Source organism: Penicillium cataractarum (genome assembly GCF_028827025.1).
Source record: "Penicillium cataractarum strain IBT 29864 chromosome Unknown utg000007l, whole genome shotgun sequence".
Lineage (NCBI taxonomy): Eukaryota > Fungi > Ascomycota > Eurotiomycetes > Eurotiales > Aspergillaceae > Penicillium > Penicillium cataractarum.
Window position 1 is genome coordinate 4,276,559 of NW_026622743.1, and position 24,876 is coordinate 4,301,434.

The following is a 24,876-nucleotide window of genomic DNA, read 5'->3' on the forward strand; positions in this document are numbered from 1 at the left end:
TCGAGCTGCCCGTTATAAAAAGTAAACCTCGGAAACAAATTCCGAGGGGCAGGGTACGGGCATCGGAAATACACAAATTCCGTCATGGGACTCCACAGACCTTAACGCATTTATGTCACGTGAAGGTCTAGAAATACGAAGCAAGAATTTCTAGACCTAATTGGCGATTCATTTAGGCCACCAAGTTGATGATTCTAACGTGCGCCTGCTAGGAAGGACCCTTCACTTACCTTATCCGCATACTCGCTCATTCGAAGAGTATTGGTCGATGGGGGGCTTACTAGGCATAACAGTACAGGGAACGTTTCTACCTGCCTGCAGACGCTACTTGGAGGCCGGTACCACAACGGATGCGGGTATCGGAATTACATATATTCCGGCATGGCAGTTAGCCAATCTGGCAGCGGCATAAAGGCCATAGTGGGTCTCCTGGGTCAGTTCTTTGTTTGCTTCGGAGGGTACGGTACTTTATAGAGCAAACAAAGAAATTCTCGAGCATAAGAAGAAAGCTGAAAGTTCTGCCTTCCTGTTGCCCCTGAATTCTTGATACTCTCACTGATCCCTGTAGCAATTTTTCTCAGACCTGGCTCAGTCGCAACATTCAGTGTTCATCTCAGACACAGCGCTCGATTTAAAATGGGAACGACTAAGACCTTGCGTACCCTCCTGCCGGCGGAAGACAAGCACACAATGCAGTCCTTAGAAGCAAACCCGGGTAAAGAGATGCGACGCAACGTTTCTCTCGCTTGCACAGAATGTCAAAGAAAGAAGACCAAGGTTTGACCCCCGAAATATAACTGCTGAGTTTGACGACAGGGCTAACATCATAAGCTGGAAGTAGTGTTCGGGAACAGCGCCGTGCACGAGATGTGCAACTAGTGCACAACAGTGTCTCTATGATCAAACCAGTGATCGTAGACGCAAGGAGTACACGGTCGGTCTGTTCAAATTTCATACTACTCTCTGCCAACTGGCTGCCACCCTGCGCTCTGCAGCTCCCGAAGAGCTATTGTCGTTGGTTTGGCAGGTTCAAAGCTTGCCAACAGATCAAGAGGCAATCGATTACCTTGTTCAGGTGTTGGGTTAGTACATATTGATGGACTACTACAACGACGATGGAAGACAGCAGTTCCGTTTGTTGCGCATTATGCCTCGCTGAACAGAAGATCGGTCAACAGATGTGATGAATTTACATCGGATTGAGTTATGGTATTGCTTTTTCCGTTATTGCCGGGTAAATTGTTAATCCTCAACTGAGAAGGGAATACAGAAATATATATACCTCTATATCATACTGTATATTTATGGACATTTGCATTGGCCAAGGTTTTCCATCGACCTCGCGTAACTATCAAATACAAATTATACGGAATTAGTGGAACGGGCAAATCTGAGACCCAGATTCTACCACAGGAACGAGGAACTTCACACTGTAACAATAAATCTCCCGGTCAGTACAATGAGAAGGCAAAACTTTGCGGATCCAGAGCCAGAGTTCTCGGATTTTCAATTTTCCGCCGCGTGATAAGCTCTAGTCCATAATAGAATCGAAGGGACACGCCTCTAGCACGGCTAGATATCCATATATCTACATAAGCCTACTACATGGAGAGTTCCTAAACAGATGTACAAAAACCGCGCCCTTTCACAGTACTCCTATCTCAGGTATTTAGTTCAAGATCTTCGGACTCGCCTCCTCAGGCTCCCAGGTTAGAGGTCTTGTTCTCATCTCTTCCAGTTTCTTCTCAACCACCGTTTCCAGATTTGCTCTTTTGTCTTCGGTAAGAGGATCTATCCGTTCTTTCCAACGGCCGTCTTCTGTGCTCATTCCGGGTCCATAGAATCGACCACCGAGCTTTGTCCTTTCCACGCCGCATAGGTGACCCAAAAATCACCACCCTCCCGGCTTTGTTGCCATCGCCCAAACCCGCCTATTCCACAGTATTTACCACATTTACACACATAATATATGATATTACTAGTGTATTACCAGTGTAATGGGCACACCCCCACTAACCTGTCCGCCTATGGACGGACTCTGCCGAGGTCTATACCTAGCTATATTTGATCATCCAATTTCCTACCTATATGGCACGAAAGACTCAGCTATCTATTTCGGTGATAGCTAACTAGATAACCAGATCTTTACTGCTTCATCAGGCATCATCTCCGACGTTTAGTTACCTACGCGGAAAAAGGTGGTGTCCTAGAGACACACAAAGATGTTCCCGATGACATCGGGGAAGAGTCATACATGGAGGAGCAGCAGAGACTGGAGAAAGGAAAGCGCAAGGGCGAACATATCCTCGCGATTGGGGCCCCCTATCCTCCCATCAACATTAATGTTCTCCCGTCGCAGTCTCATTTCTCTGGATTGGATATTGCGGCTTCCAGGACGGCTGTTGACTCAGCAGGATTAAAGGATTTGGGTCCATTGAACACCCCTGGTTCAAGGATGTAGCCATTAAAGAATTTGGCGAGTGGCTGCCTCCAGTGTAGAGGTTGACACCCTCAAGGCTGCATTTCGACAAGCGTGTGTCGTAATGCTATCAGATGGCTTCGACCTTGAGCACATCTACAAGGATCAAACCCTGAATTCTTCATTGACAAGGGAATCAAACCCGGAATTGCACGAAGTTTCGTTGAGAATATTCGTGACTGGGTTGAAAATACCAATTGTCGAGGAGATGTAACCATTTTTCGTTGGGAGCGGCTGGGCATTTTCTTGAGATTGTGGGTTTACTTTTGGAGATTTTTATAAAGTACGAATATATATTTGGGTCTATTTGGCGTTGTGATTCTTTAACGGACATATGTCATTAAGAGAGATCCTTCGGGAAAAGCCACCCCAAGACACTCAAGTTCTCAGCTGCTGTTACAGTACAGTAGCACAGCATGTTTTTTTCCCCTCCATCATCATTTCTTCCCCTGGAAAACCCTTTGGCTCTCATTTCCTGAGGATTGAAACATATTGGAGATAATGAGTGTCTCGAGATACAGGGGTTCTCGAAATCGCCTTGACGGGTACACTCATAGTCACTCTTTTCTTGCCCCACTGCCAAGGCCTTAGCGTAGATTATCCATTGAACTACTCGTACTTTGCTGAAGAACACCGTAACCTGCGCCTAGTATACTACAGTACATAACTCCGTAATAATATACCACGTGGACGAAAATTGAGTGGAATTCCGTGGAAGCTAATGGTGGGTCCGCAAACCATGTGTAGGGGTCACCTCGCACCTTCCGCGACACGGGCAGATAACAAGAGTATTATAGAATATTCTCTTATCAGTATAGAGCCGTATGAATTTCCCTTTTTCCTCAGAATAAAAAGATGAGAACATAGAGAAATGAATAGAAACCCAAAGTCGTTCACATCTATGTACAAAACCTGATGAAGGAAACCCGCCCTGATGCGTGTCCCAGGGCGAGTGTATCACCATTGATCTCGAAACAAGTTGGCCGTGACTCGACAGGAAGCCAGAGAATCTTTTCACCATTCAGGCCTATCCATTTCCCATGCTCAATAGAAATACCGATCTTCGGATGGGGCGGGTCAGGCGTGTGAGGCGAAGGAATGTTCCTGGATTGGATATCAAGAATGCGAGCATTGGAGTGGATAGATAAACCGTCGGAGGAAAACTTTACTGTGAGGACCATTTTCCCAACATCCCAAGTTTGTGTGAGGGCGCCTATCATCGGGTCCCAGAGCCGCACAGTGTTATCGATGGAGCCGGACGCCAGCAGCCGGCTGTCCGGTGAGAAGGCAACGGACCAAACAGAATCCGAATGGCCTTCAAGAGTCTGTTTGAGCGCGCCTGTCGCTGGGTCCCAGAGCCGGACTGTGTCATCCATGGAACCGGACGCCAGTAGCCGGCCGTCGGGTGAGAAGGCTACCGACAAAACCGAATCCGAATGGCCTTCGAGCGTATGTGTGAACGCGCCTGTCGCCGGGTCCCAGAGCCGCACAGTATTATCGATGGAGCCAGACGCTAGTAGCCGGCCATCGGGTGAGAAGGCCACTGACCAAACCGAATCCGAATGACCTTCGAGCGTATGTGTGAACGCGCCTGTCGCCGGGTCCCAGAGCCGTACTGTGCTATCACCAGAGCCGGATGCTAACAGCTGGCCGTCGAGCGAAAATGCCACTGACTGAACTAAATTGGAATGGCCTTCGAGCATCTGGGTGAGCTCACCTGTCGCTGGGTCCCAGAGCTGTACTGTATTATTGCTAGATCCGGACGCTAATAGCCGGCCGTCGAGCGAGAAGGCCACCGACCAAACCGAATCCGGATGGCCATCAAGCATCCGGGTGAGTGTGCCTGTCGCCGGGTCCCAGAGCCGCACAGTGTTATCGCAAGAGCCAGACGCCAGCAGGCGACCGTCAGGCGAAAAGGCCACCGACTGAACCGAATCTGAATGGCCTTCAAGCGTCTGTGTGAATGCGCCTGTCGCCGGGTCCCAGAGCCGCACAGTTTTATCGCGAGAGCCAGACGCCAGCAGGCGACCGTCAGGCGAAAAGGCCACCGACTGAACCGAATCCGAATGGCCTTCGAGCATCTGGGTGGGCACGCCTATCGCTGGGTCCCAGAGCCGGACTGTGTTATCGCTAGATCCGGACGCTAGTAGCTGGCCGTCAGGCGAAAAAGCCACCGACCAAACCGAATCTGAATGGTCTTCGAGCATCTGGGTGAGCTCGCCCGTCGCCGGGTCCCAGAGCCGTATTGTGTTATCCTGCGACCCAGACGCCAGCAGCTGCCCGTCGGGTGAGAAGGTCGCCGACAAAACCGAGTGCGAATGGCCTTCTAGCGTCTGGACGAGCACGCCGGTCGCTGGGTCCCAGAGCCGCACTGTGTTATCGTGAGAGCCGGAGGCCAGCAGCCGGTCGTCAGGCGAGAAGGCCACCGACTGAACCCAACCCGAATGGCCTTCGAGTATCTGTAGTTCTGCATCCCATCCTTCCACGACTCGTGGTAACTGGCATATCCAAGTTGGATTCTCTCGTTTGAACTGTGCACGGATTATTGCTGTCTGGGGTGCAAATATAAGGCCTGCACAATAAACTTGAAGGGGCGCTAGATCAATAATCTGGTAGTTTTTCAGAATAAACCGCTTTGCATCGTGAAGAAAATCCGAAGTTAGGGAAGAGTCATTGCCCTAGAGCTATTAGTGTGAACTATATGACCTGTCTGCGCAACTAACCGATATGGCCCCTTGCAGCCGATCAAGAATGCCTAGGATTTCCGATGTAAGACCGAGTATGCTCATTGCTTCCACCCAATGTAGGAAATGTTTTCGTAGAAAATGCCTCTCAAGAAACAACAGAGCCCTATATGTCATTTTATCCAAGTTCGCGCATTTCACTAGATGGTATGCCCAGTATCGACAAGCATACTTTAACTCCGGAGGAAGGTTGCTATCGACAATATGGAGATCAATCTCCGTACGTTCGGTTCCATCACTTGGTAATCCACAGATATTTTTCCGTAGACTATAACATATCAGGAGGCATTGTTTAGCCAACCTACAGTGCATCTCTGTCTCGTTTATTCCCAAGGGGGTTTTTTTCCGGGTTTCTGGATCAAGAAGAAAGTCTCGAAATGACAGGTGAAAGAGCCGCACAGGTACCGTTTCATTATCTGGCACTCTTAGCACGGAGTGTAGTGGATCTAGTCGAAGATGAATAAGCCTCTCCTTGATACCTAGAAGCCTCGAAAGCGAGGCAACAGAGAGTGGGCTCTCTAGTATCATGATGGCTCCAATTACCTGCCGGAACTCCGATACCAGCTTTGCTTTGTACTTCTCGTGTTTTGTGTTAATAAGACGCTTAAGAACCGGAAGGTACGTCTGGTCTAGCTTCGATTGGTCATATTGACATGTAAGGATCTCTGTGAGACTATCCCTAGGGTCCCAAACCGGGTCGTCAAATATACGACAGATCGTGGCTGCGAAAATGAACAACGGAACAGATAATGCCACTAGCTTTTGTAGATCTCCGTCACCAGGCCAGTTTGTTGGTAGGGAGCGTTCTGTTCTAATCTCCTTCAATCGGTAATCAAAGAACAACGATATATCATGCTTGATCACCTCGAGAGGGATGTCATGGAGAACAAAGTCTCTATAGTCATCGTCCGCAATCTTCAAAAACCCCAGACGAATCGGGAGATCAGGCCTGCTAGTCAAAAACACACGTAGACGTATAGCAGGTAAATTTTGTAGCTGTGGGAGAAGTTGGAGTATAAGCCGAATGTCCCCATCTCCCTCACATTCATCTAATGCGTCGATCACTATCACCGTGGCCTGGGTAGGGATTTTAGATCGGTCGAGGCTGTGGAGTGGCTGAAGAAGGAGTTTTTCGAATTGTTCCCGCATTGTCTTTGTTATGATACCTGGGTTCTCGCGGACTGTTTCCTGGAGGACTAGGGCGATCTCAGGAATGTTGATAGCCAGTTGCCTTGCGATTGTCGGGAAAAGTTTTCTTGCGTTCCCTCGATCCCCTTCGCCTCTCTTGAAGAAAAAGCTCGCTCCAAGTGATTGAGATAGGCTGAATGATTTTGCCACGGTTCGAGAGATGGTCGATTTTCCGGTTCCTGCTATTCCATTCAGCCAGAATATGCATCTGCCCTGTGGTGACGAAGCCCATTCGCTGATCTGGGAGAGGAGATCCGTTCTTGTGCCTGGAAGACACTGATCTTCATGTTGATCTACGTATGAGTCGAACGCAGCCCCAGACACAGGAGATAACTTGTCGTCAAGATCTGCATAGAGGTTAGCATGATCGACACTTCACAAAGATTCTCATAAAATACCCCATGGAAGATGAAACTCGTTTGAGACCGAACCGTAGTTGGCCCCTATCTGTGATCCATAATTGGAGCCACGGAATGACGCGGTGGAACCCATGATTCATGGAAATAAAGGAACCTTGACCGTATGGGGTTGAAGTGACACGAACCGTGTGTCTGCATGTCAGCTTCTGGTCTCCGCCATCGGAAGGACTGTCGGCCCGAACCAGCCTCGACCATGCTCATTTCCGCCCCATCAGCCAGCCATAGGTATGACATAATTCAACTCGGGTTATTGTCGGTCCGCAGGTCGCGTCCAGTGCACGTGCCAGGCATCCTGAGAGGAAAGTCGGGGACACCTTTGGGGATGGGGGGAGGGGAGGCAGATCATCAGAGAACGAGGAACGGCAGTTAGGCCACGGTAGGCCTTGACGAGGCTCTAAGTTCGTTTTCAGGAAGTGGAACACTACATGTACGTACGCACGGATAGATATAGTTGAGGCAGCCTGCATATCGCTTTCGAACGAGGGGTCAGGGTAAATGATATCAACCAACCAACCAACCAACCAACCGACTGCGACTTCCAGCTACTTATAGTCTCTCAAAAAAGCTGCTATACACAAGGCTATGACAATGACCTTCACGTCCCCAACTGCTCTGTCAATTCTAACCAATGGGCTGCTTACACTGCACCTTTTTCCCAAGTTAACTGCCCATCCTAAAACACATATGTTACCCGAGTTCCATTCCAACCGGAAGTGTGGACCCAGAGAAGGAATCCTACAGGGATAATGAAGCAATGTTGGTTTCGTGGTATCACACTCCCATTCAATCGTATCGTTTCTAGGAAGTGCGGGGGATTGTAGACGGGATGACAGCGAATCGGTCAAGCTCCCTGAGCGAGCGAGCCAATCTGTACACAGCCAGGCTGTTGAAATTTCATACTACTCTGTGCCAACTGGCTGCCACACTACGCTCTGCAGCTCCTGAAGAGCTATCATGGTTGATTTGGCAGGTTCAAAGCTTGCCAACGAATCAAGATGCAGTCGATTACCTTGTTCAGATGTTGGATTAATGCACATGGATGGACTACCACAACAGCCAGAGGAGTCAGCAATACTGTCTGTTGAGTTGCGCATTATGGCTAGCTGAACAGAACGTTGGTCGATAAATATATTCTGAACACGGGTGCTTGTCTCAGTGTTGTAGTTCCAATTGCCTAGCATAGGGCTGGATGTTTGTCTTGATATTTCTAAGGTGCGTCCCTGGTATACGCCGCGCGCGTTCCTGCACGGATCTGTCAAGTCATCGTTGGTTAGAAGATACGATTTTTGTGTGAAATAGCCACATCATTGATTGATTAACTAGAAGTAACGAAGCTCATGGAGTGGTGGCTATTTGACAACCGACAGCAACGATCGTGATCAACGTGTTGAGCAAGATACTTGGAAGGAAGGCGTTTTGCAAATCGGTCTTGCTGATAATTGTGAGCCACACACAAACGAAGGCAAAACAAGCCACCTGCGTCAACAGTGTCCATGAAATAAATCTCAAGAACGAAATTCCCTCTATGGCGTGCAGACCCCAGCCTTCTGTGCCAAAGGTCTTCTGAATGGAAGGTGGAGCAATCTTTTTTGGTATCATTGGTAGGACTGACATCGTAGAACTACCCCACGAAGGATTTTTTAGACCCTTTGTTATGTTCTTTGCTGCGACTCTGACATGGGTCTCAGGTGAACTCATCTCGAAATCGTATTCTAGCCTCGACGTCGGAACTTCATTTGGGCCAGGATCGACTTCATTATGATTATCTCGCACCAGTTGAAACTGTATGATGAGCTCGTGATGTGTTAAGAAAGGGCTACTACACTTACTTTGATAAATTCAACCGAATGACAGGATTTCCAAGTGAGATAGTGCCTGACACGACCACGAGCTTTGATATATTCAGACTGGAGGTTTCTGTAAAGTTCCTCATCGTCGCGAAGGGTTTGGGAATCTGCCAGCACCGAAAGTAACGTTTCTCGAATCTCACACCAAGGCCTATCAACACACCAGTATATTTCTTTGGAGACGTGTGATGATCTGTTTGTATTTTCATCTTGGTCGAGGGCGCTGTCTCCAAGACGACCCGTGCCATTGTCGAAGGTAGGAGAAGTGCTGAGGTGGCGGTGAGCTGAGCTTTCCGAGGAATTATCTTGTTGATCATTCCTGGAAATCGGTTGTACGATATCCTGTCGGTGGCGCGGTAGAGCTTGCTTCGATTGAGCTTTAACTTGTGGTGATAGCGACAAACACTGTCGGCGGTATCGGGTTGCTTCATCCACTGACAAGTGGATCCAAAGCTCTTCGGGTCCATACTTGACATGGTAGGTAAGTATTCCATACGTGGTATGCATGTAAGGCTTTCTTACCATCCATTTCATTGTCACATGGCCAGGTGGGCATGGCACATACGGTTGACGCAATGGCCACCAATCAATAGGAGCCGCTACAATGCTTTCTATGGACAATTTTATCCGATCAAGGAGCGATGGTGCTGGTATACTGGAAAAGCATACGTAATGGACACCGTCAAAGTAATGCTCCCCGTCATGACATTGTAGCCGGGAATGAAACCTGCCAGGATTTCGAGGCCTGTTTGCACTCCTGGCTCTTGAAGTTCGAAGGTGTTTCATGACGGGAAGCATATCCCAACTACGTCCTGCGATGTTAAAAGCTGATTTCCCGTATTTGTGCCTGATATTGCCGTCGGCATTGTACCGAAGAAGCAACCTGACAAGTTGGATATTCCCAGAGTCAGCCGCGATGTGAAGGGCTGTCTGGCACTCCTTGTTCTGGACATCAAAGTCCGCGCCACTCTCAAGAAGCATTCGTACAATATGATTACGATCTCGACGAATGGCGGCCTGAAGAGCTGTTCCATCCTGACCACCCTGAGCGTTGACGTCCGCACCCTGGTCCAGAAGGAGTCGCACGGTCTCTATGTGTCCCCATGATACGGCGGCCTGGAGAGCTGTTCCATCCTGGCCACCCTTAGCGTTGATATCCGCACCTTGGTCAATAAGGAGTCGCACGATCTCTATGTATCCCATTGATGCGGCAGCCTGGAGAGCTGTTCCATACTGACCACCCTTAGCGTTGATATCCGCACCTTGGTCAATAAGGAGTCGCACGATCTCAGTGTGTCCCCTTATTGCGGCGGCCTGGAGAGCTGTTTCATCCTGACCGCCCTGAGCGTTGATATCCGCACCTTGGTCGAGAAGCAGTCGCACGATCTCGGTGTGTCCTATTGATGCGGCGGCCTGGAGAGCTGTTCCATCCTGGCCACCCTTAGCGTTGATATCCGCACCTTGGTTGACGAGGAGTCGCACGATCTCGGTGTGTCCTATTGATGCGGCGGCCTGGAGAGCTGTTCCATCCTGGCTACCCTTAGCGTTGATATCCGCACCCTGGTCCAGAAGGAGTCGCACGGTCTCTATGTGTCCCCATGATGCGGCGGCCTGGAGAGCTGTTCTATCTTGACCACACTGGGCGTTAACATCCGCACCCTGGTCCACAAGGAGTCGCACGGTCTCTATGTGTCCCCGTGATGCGGCGGCCTGGAGAGCTATTCCAAACTGGCCACCCTTAGCGTTGATATCCGCACCTTGGTCCAGAAGGAGTCGCACGGTCTCTATGTGTCCCCATGATGCGGCGGCCTGGAGAGCTGTTCCATCCTGGCCACCCTTAGCGTTGATATCCGCACCTTGGTTGACGAGGAGTCGCACGATCTCGGTGTGTCCCCATGATGCGGCGGCCTGGAGAGCTATTCCAAACTGGCCACCCTTAGCGTTAATATCCGCACCTTGGTCAACAAGGAGTCGCACGATCTCAGTGTGTCCCCTTGATGCGGCGGCCTGGAGAGCTGTTCCATCCTGGCCACCCTTAGCGTTGATATCCGCACCTTGGTTGACGAGGAGTCGCACGATCTCAGTGTGTCCCCTTGATGCGGCGGCCTGGAGAGCTGTTCCATCCTGACCACCCTCAGCGTTGATATCCGCACCTTGGTCGAGAAGCAGTCGCACGATCTCTGTGTGTCCTCTAAATACAGCGGCCTGGAGAGCAAATTGACGACCTTGAGCGTCAATATCTGCGCCACTCTTGAAGAGTACCTGTTCTTTCTCTATGGCAACCTTGGGGGCAGTACTATATTCACCACTTTGACCGTTAAATTCTGCACCGTGGTCAAGAAGGAGTCGCACAACCCTTGAAAGCTGCTCTAATGTTGCGCTGTACTGGCTAGTTCTATAATCGTCCCCGTCGTCAAAAAGGAGTCTCACAGTCGCTGCATATGTTCCCAGTACGGCCTGGAGAGCAGTTATACATTCTTCGCCTTGAACGTTAACGTTTGCGCCACTCTTAAAGAGTTCCTGTACAATATCTAGGTGTCCTCTTATAGCGGCAGCATGGAGAGCAGTGTCATACTGACCACCATAGGCGTTAACATCTGCGCCTTGATCAAGCAGGAGTCGCACAATTTTTGCGCGTCTCTCTAATGCAGCAGCCTGAAGAGCAGTTCCACAACGACCGCCTTGAGCATTAACATTTGCGCCAACCTCAAGAAGTGTTTGTACAATCTCTCTGAGTCCCATAAATGCAGCGGCCTGAAGAGCAGTTCCATATTCGCCGCTTTGGATGTTGACGTCTGCACCTTGGTGGAGAAGATATTGAACAATTTCCGTATGTTTACCTAATACCGCAGTGTAGAGTGCAGGCTCATTTAGACTACTCCACGCGTTGGTATCCGCACCTTGGTCAACAAGGAGTCGCACGATCTCTATGAATCCCCTTGATGCGGCGGCCTGGAGAGCTGTTCCAAACTGGCCACCCTCAGCGTTGATATCCGCACCTTGGTTGACGAGGAGTCGCACGATCTCTATGTGTCCCCTTGATGCGGCGTCCTGGAGAGCTGTTCCATCTTGACCATACTGGGCGTTAACATCCGCACCCTGGTCCAGAAGGAGTCGTACGATCTCAGTGTGTCCCCTTAATGCGGCGGCCTGGAGAGCTGTTCTATCTTGACCACACTGGGCGTTGATATCCGCACCTTGGTCAATAAGGAGTCGCACGATCTCAGTGTGTCCCCTTAATGCGGCGGCCTGGAGAGCTGTTTCATCCTGACCGCCCTGAGCGTTGATATCCGCACCTTGGTCGAGAAGGAGTCGCACGATCTCAGTGTGTCCCCTTAATGCGGCGGCCTGGAGAGCTGTTCTATCTTGACCACACTGGGCGTTGATATCCGCACCTTGGTCAATAAGGAGTCGCACGATCTCAGTGTGTCCCCTTAATGCGGCGGCCTGGAGAGCTGTTTCATCCTGACCGCCCTGAGCGTTGATATCCGCACCTTGGTCGAGAAGGAGTCGCACGATCTCAGTGTGTCCCCTTAATGCGGCGGCCTGGAGAGCTGTTTCATCCTGACCGCCCTGAGCGTTGATATCCGCACCTTGGTCGAGAAGGAGTCGCACGATCTCGGTGTGTCCTATTGATGCGGCGGCCTGGAGAGCTGTTCTATCTTGACCACACTGGGCGTTAACATCCGCACCCTGGTCCACAAGGAGTCGCACGGTCTCTATGTGTCCCCATGATGCGGCGGCCTGGAGAGCTGTTCCATCCTGGCTACCCTTAGCGTTAATATCCGTACCTTGGTCGAGAAGTAGTCGCACGATCTCGGTGTGTCCTATTGATGCGGCGGCCTGGAGAGCTGTTCCATACTGACCACCCTGAGCGTTGACGTCCGCACCCTGGTCGAGAAGGAGTCGCACGGCCTCTATATTCCCCCCTTGATGCGGCGGCCTGAAGAGCTGTTCCATCTTGACCATACTGGGCGTTAACATCCGCACCCTGGTCCAGAAGGAGTCGTACGATCTCAGTGTGTCCCCTTAATGCGGCGGCCTGGAGAGCTGTTCCATCCTGGCTACCCTCAGCGTTGATATCCGCACCTTGGTCAATAAGGAGTCGCACGATCTCAGTGTGTCCCCTTAATGCGGCGGCCTGGAGAGCTGTTTCATCCTGACCGCCCTGAGCGTTGATATCCGTACCTTGGTCGAGAAGGAGTCGCACGATCTCAGTGTGTCCCCTTAATGCGGCGGCCTGGAGAGCTGTTTCATCCTGACCGCCCTGAGCGTTGATATCCGCACCTTGGTCGAGAAGGAGTCGCACGATCTCAGTGTGTCCCCTTGATGCGGCGGCCTGGAGAGCTGTTCCATACTGACCACCCTGAGCGTTGACGTCCGCACTTGGATCGCAAAAGACCCTCAGAGCCTCCGAGAGTCCTCGTGATGCTTCCCTGAGGAACTCCATTCGCCACTTTCCAGTCTTTTTGGATGTCCCTTGGGTAAGAATTGCGCAAGACTGATGCCAAAGGCCTAGAAGGCAGATCTAGTATTCAAAACAAATATTGATTGCCCAACTTTGAGCAAGGGTGCATAGCATAATTTAGTTCAACCACAGTCTATGAAGAAGTGAAGAAAACCCACATAGTCCTCATTACTTAGAATAGGTGTAACTTATATAGAAAGCTCTGACTAAATACAACCTTTTGATGTCCCCGGCTATCAGTGGCGCCTGGAGGCCAAACCACTATTTCGGCCCAAGGCGAAATTGAAGTCAGCCTAGCCGTCAGGTTTAGCCAATCCTGGGTTGGAATTCGATGGGATATGCACGTGTCGAGAGACCGCAGTTTCAGCCCGTTCGAGATGAACTAATAATGCTGCATCTGAGCTCAGATGAGAGGGGTCAGTGCGGTGGCCGCGCGACACAGGGTGATTCTCACCCGCTCTCACCCGCATTCTCACCCTGTCTATTGCGCACTCACCCCATCTCACCCTGGTCGCGCGACCGTAAAGCGGCGCTCACCCACTTCTCACCCGGGCGGCAGCCACCCGACTATCTGCCGGAGATAAGCCACACGCCGGCCAGTTAGTAGTATGGTGGGTGACCACATGCGAATCCTGGCTGTTGTATGTTTTTCCTTGCTTTTTTGGAAGGCAAAAAATTAATAGTGTTGCTATTTTGAGTGTAGGGCAGGTGTGGCTTCATCTTCATGACGGATGCCCTTCGTGATCAATACTGCCACGATTTTCAATGTGCTGTATTTTGCTTCACAACTCGGTATGCATATAATTGACTGATCCTAGGACAGTGTACCGTTCCGGTGCCTTATCAAAACTACACGTTCGACTTCTATGTTATCACTCAATTTACGATTGATCTTTCGTACTTGTTTCGTTTCAGGGCCACGGCGTGCGACAGCGCGCGTCACCAGTTAATGTAATATTGGGACCTGTGATTTACTACATTAGGTTAGTTTTGCCGTTCCCGGCCTAGCGCCCTAATACACTGTCTTGTCACCTCCACCGCCGTCGCCTTGACATAAAACACTCGACCTGCCCTCTCGTCCCCTTCTTTCCTTCTTTTCCCTCACTTCAACTCCTCTATCTTATACTCATCAGCGCCCCCTTTCTTTCACTCTGGCCCCCACCGACCACTACGCCCTGGATTTTAGCCCGACGCACTACCCTTTTTATTTCACCGAGATACCGCTCGATCCGACGCCTAGCTTATCCTCGCTCCCCAAGCTAGAACGGTAGTCGTATAGGAGTAGAAGTACCAAGATGATCTAGCCCGCTACGGTATCCTGTGAATTTTAGGTCGCCACTGTCAACATCTGAATGTTGTGGGGTCATGTGAAGAAAGACCCACTACCCCTCACTGCTCCTAGATCTTCTCTATAAGATCTATCAGATTGATCCTCAACGAGCTCGCATTGAATTGCCTCCCTAGGCAGGAGACTAAAACAACAATCCATGGTTACTTCTGATATTCCTGATATTTCATATGATCTTTTACCATGTTTCATAAGATATAAATATTGCCCTGTTTCCCAGCTGAATTGAATCGAGTTTGACATCCCTTTTGATCTGCTCTTCTGATCAGTGTTTTTCTTCCACAACCTCCACAACCGTGGTTTTTGCCCTTTTAGAACGCACGATCCTTATATTCATAACCGTGTCCTTATACACAACGTTGAATCCTATCTTGTTATGAATACATATGTTTCTTGTGTGCATTACCACGAGATTATGCATTCCACCTGAACTTCGACAGGTATCACTAAAATGATCTACATATTTCGAAGTTTATCTATTCTAAAATTCGTATTAGCTAACTCCGATACAGAAGCGGGCTATAGAGGCTAATATACAGAAATTAAAAGCTCTATAAAATAGATTTACCGCTTACGGTATCTTAATTATAGCTTATTGTCAGGACCTAGTACTCGATAGGCCTAATAAGGTTGGAGATGAATTAGAGTGAAGGAAACCAATTGACTGCGTTCGCGGTGTAAACTAATCGCTGAGGTTTCTAGTACATACGCGATGTGTGTATAAACTCTGGGGGTACTGCGAACCGCAGAGACCAGTTGTGCAGTACCTGCGAGGGCTGGCCCGAGAAGGTCGTAACACTTATACACTAGTTATAGAAGTAATACTTCATAGATAAGGAGCCAATTCAAGGACCGATGTCGCTATCATAAGCGTCTTAGAGTACACTAGCTTTCTAAAGCTACTTATACTAAGATTTAAGGCCTCGCTACCGCGTATAATAGAGAAACGATACACTCCGTAGCTCTTAAAAACACGCCGTCTACCGCGTTTACTACTAGACTAGGCTATAAATATTACGTTAAAGGGAGATCCTTTATCTCTTTCGAAATACACGATCATAGCGTAGAAATCTTTAATCATAGCCAGGCACTTATATCTATCCGAAAAGGCTAGGTAATATTCCCTTACTCTTGATGTGAGGCCTCTGCGCGGTTTAATAAGCTAGAAGTAGCGATACTATCGGTCTGGTCTGCGTGTGTATTTAACTAACGTATAAATTGCTAAGCCTATTAATTACACCGATGGCTTTTGCATTCTAAGTAAAGTAAGAACTTTCCTGTAAATGCTAGTTTCTACGTCGTTGAAAAGTTCAATGAAAGGTCCTGAAAGGCCTGGTAATATAGTGCTCCCTCCATTCGGGATGCTTTCGAAACGGTATTCCGGCACCGCTTTCCATTACCTTCCGCCTAGATACACTCTTCTCGGTGTAGCGAGTTACTGATTAGTTGGCCTAGATACCCCAATTCATAGTCAAAAATGTGGTTCATCTTCACAGTGGCTAGTTTAAAGGTAACGATATAAGTGTGTTGAGGCAATTGCGCGGTGGGGATATTGAGAGTAGATGAGAGAGTACCTGGAAGGCCAGCCGTCCCACTCTATAAAAAATATGGTGGACATTGATTCACAGGGGCCGCAACTTCCCTTCATAGGAGAAATTGTACCTATGTGGACTAAATAAATACCCTAAATGATCGAATCTGTCTACTTAAGTACTTCATCTCTATTTCAATTGTTCGTAGAATTTTCATAGTCACCTCTGCCAGGGCAGGAGCCGCGTCTCCATGATTTGATGAATTTTTTAGACGGATGGCTCAAATGTCGGACCAAAAATTATGCACTGCTTTATTCTTGGGCGCTACTATAAGTTGGGCAGCTTCCCGTATTTTCAAATAATCCTATTTATTTATGACCGACACGTCCCTCCAGATGCACAGTAAAAATGACCTAAGATACGCTAAGTTTCGACCAGACTAGCGCGATTGCAGTAAATATAGTCGTGTCAGCATCAAAAGTATCGTGAACGAATTTCCCCAGATATTCGTCAATGACGATGTAATCTTAAGAATAGATCGTATCATGCGGCAGCGACTATGCAGCAGCTGCAGGCGGCCAGCTATCATACCCGCAAAGCATGCTTCTTTCATGACGAAAATAATGGCATCGATATAAAAAGTCCAACTTTGATTGTGAGGCTAGGCTCGGATTACATTATTGGGCAAACCTACTTTCGTAGATAGCTATTGAGGATTAACCGACCTAGCTAGCCATTGACTATAGTCGAATTTGCATAGGAAACTATATAATTATAGTAAGACTCTGGTGACCTTCCACAAATATCATCTCATAGGCATAGATCGAGATGTTTAACCGATTATGGTTGCTCTTCGTAAGAATGCTCGGTTGACAAAATCTATGCTACAGGTTCTGATTTAATATCTGCGCGCAAGAACAGTGATGTATGACTAATTGTGTATTTTGAATAGTTAACTATTAACTACTTAAAATAAAAAGGTAGACCTTATAGGAGCGTTGAGTGCTGTAGTGACTCTGGATATGGAAAAGGTAAGGAGTTCGGAATTGGGTACTCGCTGAGGACCCTCAACCTCCTTGATTCTTGCATTTCAATGAATTCATGCAGCACTTATAATAAGGCTGAGGTTAAATAGTAAGTCCTAAGATAGATATGGAATCTAACTGGCTACTTACCCATGATACCCGGCAATTTGCTATATACGCATATATCAACAATGTGATAGCTACGGAGTACTTGGAAATGGGCTAATCAGGGCAACGGAATCAAAGGGGGCGAGGATTGATATTGAATTGAGTGATTGGTTGAAGAGAAACATGATATGAGGGCGCTCATGGGAGTTGAAATACCCATGAGCTTACATTATAACAAGGATCCTCGGATGGTACAAATCCGGGATGCCTAATAACAACAAATTTGTGTTGGGCAGACATGCTTTATCATTATTTCATGCTTGTAGGTAGTTGTCACACTGCAGGCTGTATGTTGAGATACGAGCACCAACCCATTTGGGTTGACAGCATATATGCTATCTTCCATCAGGTATTATAAACATGTACTTTCTCTCCGTCAACCCCCCGTTCAGACCCAACTGGCCCGCCTCGCTATTAATAGCCTGAACTCAACATTGATCTGAATCGAGATTAACTTGCATGGTGAAATGTGTTAGGAGTTGTGAACAGTATCGAGGGTAACGTAATCATTGCTGATTGTTCTTCTTATATTTCGCTCCCAGCGAAATCCCAAGTATCCTGGACACCAAATAACCATCTTTCGGCCCGGGGACCCCTTAGCGTATAGAGTCGCCTTGGAAATGCATCCCCTATGTATTGGACAAACATTTCTCAGACTGCCCTTTCATTCGCCTTCTTAGGTTTCAAGCTCTTCCATTCAATGCCCAGGGCCCCAATAATGCTCAAGCAACTGAGGATCAGAGCAAGCTGAAAGACCTCGACTAGCGCGTTGTTATATGCTAGAAGAACATTGGACAAATTGGACTCGCTGACAATGGCCCGAATACTTGTTGCTCCCCCATTTATCACATCAAATGGGGAAAACCCGGATATATTGAGGGCCTCGAGGTTCTTGATGAGCTCTTTGGCAAATATATTCTGCGCGGCCGCGACAAACAAGGATCCACCAAGGAGCTGAAGGAACAAGACAATGGCGGTTCCGATGGATACCTTAGACAAAGGTAGCACAGCCTGAGCAGCAACACCACCCTGCTGAAACCCCAAGCCTCCTCCTAGGCCATAAATAAAGAGGAAACCAACCCATTTTGCTTGTGATGTACCTATTGTAAATGTGGTGGTAAGACCCGCCCCAATAGACATGATAATGCTGCTGGCGATGAAAAAGGGCGCGTTGTACCCGAAATGAGTCGTCATCCCACCCGCTACTATAATCCCGAAAACACTAGACAGCATCATCGGGAGGGAGTCAATGCCGGATTGTACGGCACTTGCTCCATGAATGGCCTGAAACTAATAAATGGATCAATAAACTGTATTCAATCAGAGAAACAATGTCGCTTACCCAGATAGGAATGTAATAGATCATTATGAAGAACGACCCACCCATACAAATACCAAAGAAGGAGGCAAATGCAATCGTCTGCTGACGAGCAATATCGGTCGGTACCGTCGCTCTATCTTTAAGTATAACCTGGAGCGCGACAAAAACAACAATAGCGACGCCGAAAACCAGGAACAAGGCGATGATACGGCCACTCGCCCAGTCGTACGTCACCCCACCCCATTGAAGTGCGAGAAGTAAACAAACAATAGCTGGGACGAAAATGACAGTTCCGATGGGATCCAACTCCAAGAATATATCCATGGGTGTCTTCTGAGTCTTCTCCTTAGGGGGCAGCTTCAGTAAAGTGAGAAGGCCAAAAGCTGTAATACCTCCTAGAGGAAGATTGATGTAGAAGCACCATCTCCAAGAAGCATGATCGGTAAATGCGCCACCAAGCTGGAGAAGTGTTAGAAATGCATATATTGATCTTACAATGGGCTGGGACCCTACCAATGGTCCAGCGACCGAGGCAAGGCCGTACATGCCTCCAAGCGTACTGAAGAATACTGGTCTTTTCTCCAGCTCGACTGTATGTGCTAAGGTGACCAAGGCCCCGGTCCACATGCCGGCGCTTCCTAGACCAGCGATAGCCCGTCCAATGATCAATGTTGTGGAGTTTGGTGCAACACCGCAAATGAGGGAACCGAGCTCGAAAATGAATAATGCCATTAAGTAAACCCATTTGACCTGAAACAGCGTATAGAACTTTCCATATAATAGTTGAAATGCTAGGTCATGGTCATTCACTGTGTTGTTGGCCAGTGTGATAGTGCAAAGTCTTACAGCAGGTTGTCAACAGGTATGACGACGCATACCAGCCAACATCGTTGAGCGCGTGGAAGTCATCTGAGATTCGAGGAATGGCGACGGCTATGATCTTGGGTGATTTGTGTTAACGTGCTGCAATCATAGACCCTGGGTATTATATCATACCGTGTTGTCAAGTGCGACACAAAAGACAGCAAGCATTAGACTGATGGTGATGAGGATGAGCTTTGGGCCTATAGGATAGAAATTTGCAGCCTCCTCGTGGTTGATGATGTTCACTTCGACCTTAGGTGGCTCATCCTTCTTGACCGACATTGTGAGTTAGCGATCCCCGAAGTAAACGGTGTGAACAGACGGGAGAGAAATCAGCACAAGGAAAGGAGACGCAAGATGGTGAGGGAGAAAGGCCGATGATCGAGCGCCTGGTCTTTCGCAACATCGCTTACCGTGTAATAAATATATAATTCAGAAGTTAAGAATCATATTTCAAAGCTAACAGTGTACCTAAAATCTGACGTTGGATGGAAAGAAATTAGAATAGTAAAATCCTGGCCCTAATCCATCCTCGGACTGTCACGAAATGAAAGAATTATGAGACCTACCTACTACAACTAGCGCTCAACCACTTTTAACAGCTCGTAGGATGGCTCTAGCATCACTCCCTCGCTGACGGTAGAGGAGAGCTCCATAATGTTGACTACATCCAAGTGGGCCTTGTTTCAGCCGCCTGTTGTAGTTTATCGCATTTTGTATGGTGTTTTGGGATGTTCGGAATGATGTGGTGTCTTAGGTGGCGGAGAATACGATATTATGAAAACCTCACAATACTACAGGTACACTAGACTATTGCGCAATAGGAGCTCTAGAATCTATCAGTAGGTGAATCATAAAGCCATATCGCGTTCTACACGTTTTCTTATGCATTGCACTTATGACACTCAGCCAGTCTGTCAATAAAGTGGAGCCAGACTTAAATACTTTTGCGTAGTCACGGTAAGTACGGCTGTGGCAACTGAAAGATGCACCTTCTGCTTGGATGCAAAATTGGATTCATTTGCCCTGCTCGAGAATCCACTTTCAGATCAAGGAGCTCAATTTAGCTTCCGTTATTAGGCCCCAGTACCACCAGTATCATTCCCCCAGTATCCGACAGTATCGATCGACCTGCTTACTTCGTGACGCCGTTTCCAACGGTCCTGATTCCGTCTCGTTTGCCCCATCCTCCAATTCGTCCTGCGCAAAGTTCTGTTTGTAGGCTGCTTAATTTGGGTATTTTGCTAGCCAAGCTAAGCCAACTAAGCACAAGGTGCTTCTTGCATTGTGGCAGGGCCAGAACCCACCTGTAGCCCAAGTCACCCAACTGATTGGATCGAGTGGAACACTTTGTAACCAAACCAAAATTTATTGTTTATTAATTATCGATTATCACCTGTCCTTTACTAGTATACAGTACGAATGTTCGTGGGGCTAAGTTCTTTTTGATTGAAGACTAATCGACAGAACCAGTCGGAGATTGTGGGGACGGGTGTTCCTCTCCGGCTGAACCGTGATGGAAGACTAGAGTACAATAGACGCAACATCCTAAACTTTACATGACCCCATCGTACCCAATCGGCCAAAGAGTGGGGCAAAAGATGAACTTCATACATGCACTTACCCCGTATAGTAATTGTTGAAGAATGTCCGCACCGCTAGCCCGCAGACTCACTAGTTTGAGCAGTCGTGAAATACGTTACAAGCCACGATTACTACAGTGGCGCCGCAAAAGTCTGTGACCCCTCTACTGACCGCCTTCTTGAGATAGACTAGTATTCGCCCAAACTAGAAATGATCAACAGCACTATACTACTTAAGGTAGCCACTAGTCCAGCATAGGAAAGCGGAGACCAAAGCGGTCAACAGGGAGGTCACAGACTTTTGCGGCGCCACTGTAGATCTGTTCTCTGATTCCCGATACGTGTTACTGTCAGTACAACCGAGATTCAACTTCCAGGTGTTAGCAAAAGCGACCGAAATGGGCAAAAAGCAATCATCCGGTCCAAATACGGAGTTTATCGATTTAACAGTATGTGGTTTCTTTCGCCAGCTTCAATTCTAAATCCCAACCACACAATTTACTACTTTTCAAAAGGTAGACTTACCACCGACCAAAAATCCTTCTTACAATAGAAGGCCCAAAATACTTGGTCTGATTGATATAACTCCGTAAGTTTCAGATTTCAGTTGTCGATGGGATCAGGAGTAACGGACGACACGTGGAGAAAGGCACAAAGCCTGCTTCTGCACAGCGGCCAACCATGCATGCAAGACTCAACCTATCCGCTTTCTGATAAGCAGCCGTGGGTCGCGACGGCCGGGACGAAAGCCGGCACCAAACTCTCTCACAAGCAGCTGATTGAGGACCGAGCTGAAAGTTTGGCGGCTCTGTCCAGCTGGGCCTGCCTTGTCTACTCAACCGATATTTAGGGGATGTACAACTCCCAAATGCAGTTTAGTGGCGAGTAACAAACAAGCATAATTTCCTATCATAGACATGATAAAAGAATACAAAAGATTGCACCTCGTCGCTGGTATTCCTATCAAAGAATATCGGTCGGATTTTTCGTTCCGTACTACTCGCGAGCCTTTACACAATAAATGGCGCCATGGCGTTCGTTTCTATAGCGACTCTGTCCCTGGGTCTACTGGCACTCTATGTTGTGAAAAGAGCGTTCCTAGATAGAAGACTGCCCGGTTCTCTTCCACCGGGCCCCCCGCGGAAACCAATCCTGGGCAATATTACGGACTTGCCCCCGAAAGGTGAACGGGAGTGGATGCATTGGATGAAGCACAAAGAGCTCTATGGTATCACCCCCTCGGTTAATACATATTTGCTTTTAGGCAATATATTAATCAAGGTTCAGGCCCGATCAGTTCTCTTGAAGTTTTGGGTCAAACAATCGTTATTGCCAATGATCTAGAACCAGCCACGGATCTACTGAACAAACGATCTATAATTCACTCGTCAAGACCAAGAATGGTCTTTGCGTCAGAACTGTGTGTATCTAAGCGCCTACTGGTCATCTGACACCGATAAAGAAACTAAAGATTGAGAACAGGGTGGGGTGGGAGGACGGCATAATCTTTCAAGGTTATACAGAAAGATTTCGTGCCTATCGCAAAGCATTACATCCATCGATCGGGTCTGAGTCTGCTGTCACGCAGTTCAACACCATTCAAGAGAAAGAAGTGCACCGCTTCTTGCTGCGATTACTTCGGGAGCCGAATGATTTCCTTCAGCACATAAAAACGTGAGACTCATTGAATATCAGGTGTTGAATTACGGTCTAAACTTTAATTACGTCCAGAAAAGCCGGGGCAATCATTTTGAACGTCGCTTATGGCTACAACATTGAGCCCTTTCGTGGTGACCATCTAGTGGATATTACTAATGAGGCGCTCGATAATTTCGTCAAAGCTGCGGCCCCTGGTGCTTGGATGGTAGACATCATCCCCGCTTGTAAGTGTTAAGACTCACTTCTCGTTCAGTAAGTCTTTCAAAATCTTAATGGATAAAGTGAAACATATCCCGGCATGGCTCCCGGGGGCAAGCTTCAAGCGCAAAGCCCAAGCATGGAGGGAACAAAGGACAGGTATAGCAGATAGGCCCTATGCATTTGTTAAGGCACGGATGGCTAGTGGTAAGTATAAGCCATCATATTTGTCTAATCATCTCGAAAGACATGGACTTCCTGAGCCTGGGTCGGAAAAAGAGCTCGTCGCAAAATGGACTGCTGCATCACTCTATACCGGAGGGGCCGATACAGTTAGTTAGGAAAATTCCTTCCTCTTACTCCATCGCACGCTGACGCACTTAGACTGTCTCATCTGTTGCATGTTTCTTTCTTGCCATGGCCTTAAATCCAGAAGTCCAACGCAAAGCACAAGATGAAATTGAACGTGTTTTAGGACCTGGGCGGTTACCGAAAATGGCAGACCGCTCTCGCCTTCCTTATATCAATGCTGTAGTCAAAGAGGTCTTGCGCTGGCACCCTGTCGGACCCATGGGTGTTCCTCATATGTCAACTGAAGATGATACTTGGGGAGGTTACTTCATTCCCAAGGGCTCTATCATTATGCCTAACATTTGGTATGTGGTCCGACATACATCTAGCAGTCAGAGAATCTAATCTGACACTGCACAAAGGGCTATGATGCACGACCCGAAATTATTCTCTGACCCAGGAACTTTTAAACCTGAGAGGTTCCTTGAAATAGAGGGGCATGCTCCGGAGCTGGACCCGCACTCTATCGTTTTTGGATTCGGACGTCGCATATGTCCCGGTCGTTTCTTAGCGGACAGCACAGTCTATCTGAGCGTAGCGCAGACTCTTGCGGTTTTCAATATTAGCAACGCTACACAAGATGGTGCTATCACAAGAAACCCGAAATTTGAGCCGGGTCTTATTAGTCATCCGGCTCCATTCCAATGTTCAATCACAGTTCGTGGCCCCTCTCAGGAGGCAGTTATCTTGTCTGTTGAGCAAGAGCACCCATGGGAACCGAGTGATGAAACCGAACTCAAGAACGTTGGGTAAGGAATGGATATTGCTGTACCGGATCAGAACTCATTGAATAAAATGCCCGAAAATATTTCTCAGTCATACCGATAATTAAGACGTCCTGCTGATGCACCAGAAATAGACCATGAGTGAAGCCATCACATGGAGATCTTAAGCGGAAGAATACAGACCATGACCTTAGGTCATATTAAATACCGATGCGTACTACCACCCAGTATCGTTGAGCACAGCAATTCATCTATTATTGGAGGAATGGTGATAGCTATGATCTTAGGTGATTGCATCAACGTGCTGCAATCACTGACCACGGACTGTAAATCATACAATATTATCAAGAGCGACATAGAAGACGGCCACCATCTGACCGATTGTGATAAGGATGGGCTTTGGGCTATAGGATAGAAAGTTGGAGGCTCCCTACGGTTAGTTATCTTCACCTCAACCTTAAATTACTGATCCTTTGCGACCGATATTTTGAGTTAACGATCCTCCAGATGGTCGGTGTTGAATAGGAGGAAGGGAATGAGAGCAGAGCAAGGAAAGTCAAGATAAGGAGGGAGAAGCGTTAATTATAAAGTGCCTAGACAATCTTATTAGTCGTGCGTTGTGTAGCCAATGTATACTTTAATAGCTGGAATCACATTTGAGAACCTGGCAGTAGATCCAAAATCCGACACTAGATGCAAGAAAGATCGAGAAGGTGAGATCCTAGTTGTAGAACGTAATTCCCGCCCGACCGGAACACCTACAACACCCAGTCTTGCGGAACACCTCATCCAAAATCTCCCATTCTCACCAACCTACCTAATTCAACCACATACCATGCCACCAATTCGCGCTGAATCTCGGCAGAAACCGGCAAATTAAGAGGGCAACATTTTATTAGCCCTTTCTGACATTACGTATGGCCGTTTCCTATCTCTTCGTGCCGTAGCAAAGCTATA

General features: G+C 48.0%; 6 protein-coding genes across 6 annotated transcripts; 3 read left to right on the forward strand and 3 right to left on the reverse strand.

The window, feature by feature from the left end:
- Window positions 1-636: 636 nt before the first annotated feature.
- Window positions 637-1,087, forward strand: N7496_009088 (Zn(II)2Cys6 transcription factor domain-containing protein; the record flags this gene model as incomplete). Its single annotated transcript, XM_056702007.1, has 2 exons — window positions 637-777; window positions 842-1,087. 2 exons carry the CDS (start codon window positions 637-639, stop codon window positions 1,085-1,087), a joined length of 387 nt encoding a protein of 128 aa, XP_056554070.1.
- Window positions 1,088-3,378: 2,291 nt separating this feature from the next.
- Window positions 3,379-6,903, reverse strand: N7496_009089 (WD40 repeat domain-containing protein; the record flags this gene model as incomplete). Its single annotated transcript, XM_056702008.1, has 3 exons — window positions 3,379-5,112; window positions 5,623-6,758; window positions 6,843-6,903. 3 exons carry the CDS (start codon window positions 6,901-6,903, stop codon window positions 3,379-3,381), a joined length of 2,931 nt encoding a protein of 976 aa, XP_056554071.1.
- Window positions 6,904-9,308: 2,405 nt separating this feature from the next.
- On the reverse strand, window positions 9,309-13,801 carry N7496_009090 (ankyrin repeat domain-containing protein; the record flags this gene model as incomplete). Its single annotated transcript, XM_056702009.1, is given in 5 exon segments — window positions 9,309-9,332; window positions 9,347-12,647; window positions 12,660-12,705; window positions 12,746-13,205; window positions 13,694-13,801. Coding segments are annotated over 5 exon segments (3,939 nt in total), but the record flags the coding sequence as incomplete, so codon positions are not given.
- A 4,068-nt stretch (window positions 13,802-17,869) lies between these two features.
- On the reverse strand, window positions 17,870-19,685 carry N7496_009091 (MDR family MFS transporter; the record flags this gene model as incomplete). The annotated part of the gene is made up of 5 exons (XM_056702010.1): window positions 17,870-18,508; window positions 18,561-18,998; window positions 19,053-19,330; window positions 19,386-19,479; window positions 19,536-19,685. 5 exons carry the CDS (start codon window positions 19,683-19,685, stop codon window positions 17,870-17,872), a joined length of 1,599 nt encoding a protein of 532 aa, XP_056554073.1.
- Window positions 19,686-21,384: 1,699 nt separating this feature from the next.
- N7496_009092 (uncharacterized protein) lies at window positions 21,385-21,836 on the forward strand (the record flags this gene model as incomplete). Its single annotated transcript, XM_056702011.1, has 2 exons — window positions 21,385-21,435; window positions 21,594-21,836. 2 exons carry the CDS (start codon window positions 21,385-21,387, stop codon window positions 21,834-21,836), a joined length of 294 nt encoding a protein of 97 aa, XP_056554074.1.
- Window positions 21,837-22,015: 179 nt separating this feature from the next.
- N7496_009093 (cytochrome P450) lies at window positions 22,016-23,947 on the forward strand (the record flags this gene model as incomplete). Its single annotated transcript, XM_056702012.1, has 7 exons — window positions 22,016-22,214; window positions 22,274-22,406; window positions 22,469-22,660; window positions 22,718-22,869; window positions 22,928-23,175; window positions 23,228-23,499; window positions 23,557-23,947. The coding sequence occupies 7 exons, from the start codon at window positions 22,016-22,018 to the stop codon at window positions 23,945-23,947; spliced, it is 1,587 nt and encodes a 528-aa protein (XP_056554075.1).
- Window positions 23,948-24,876: the final 929 nt, after the last annotated feature.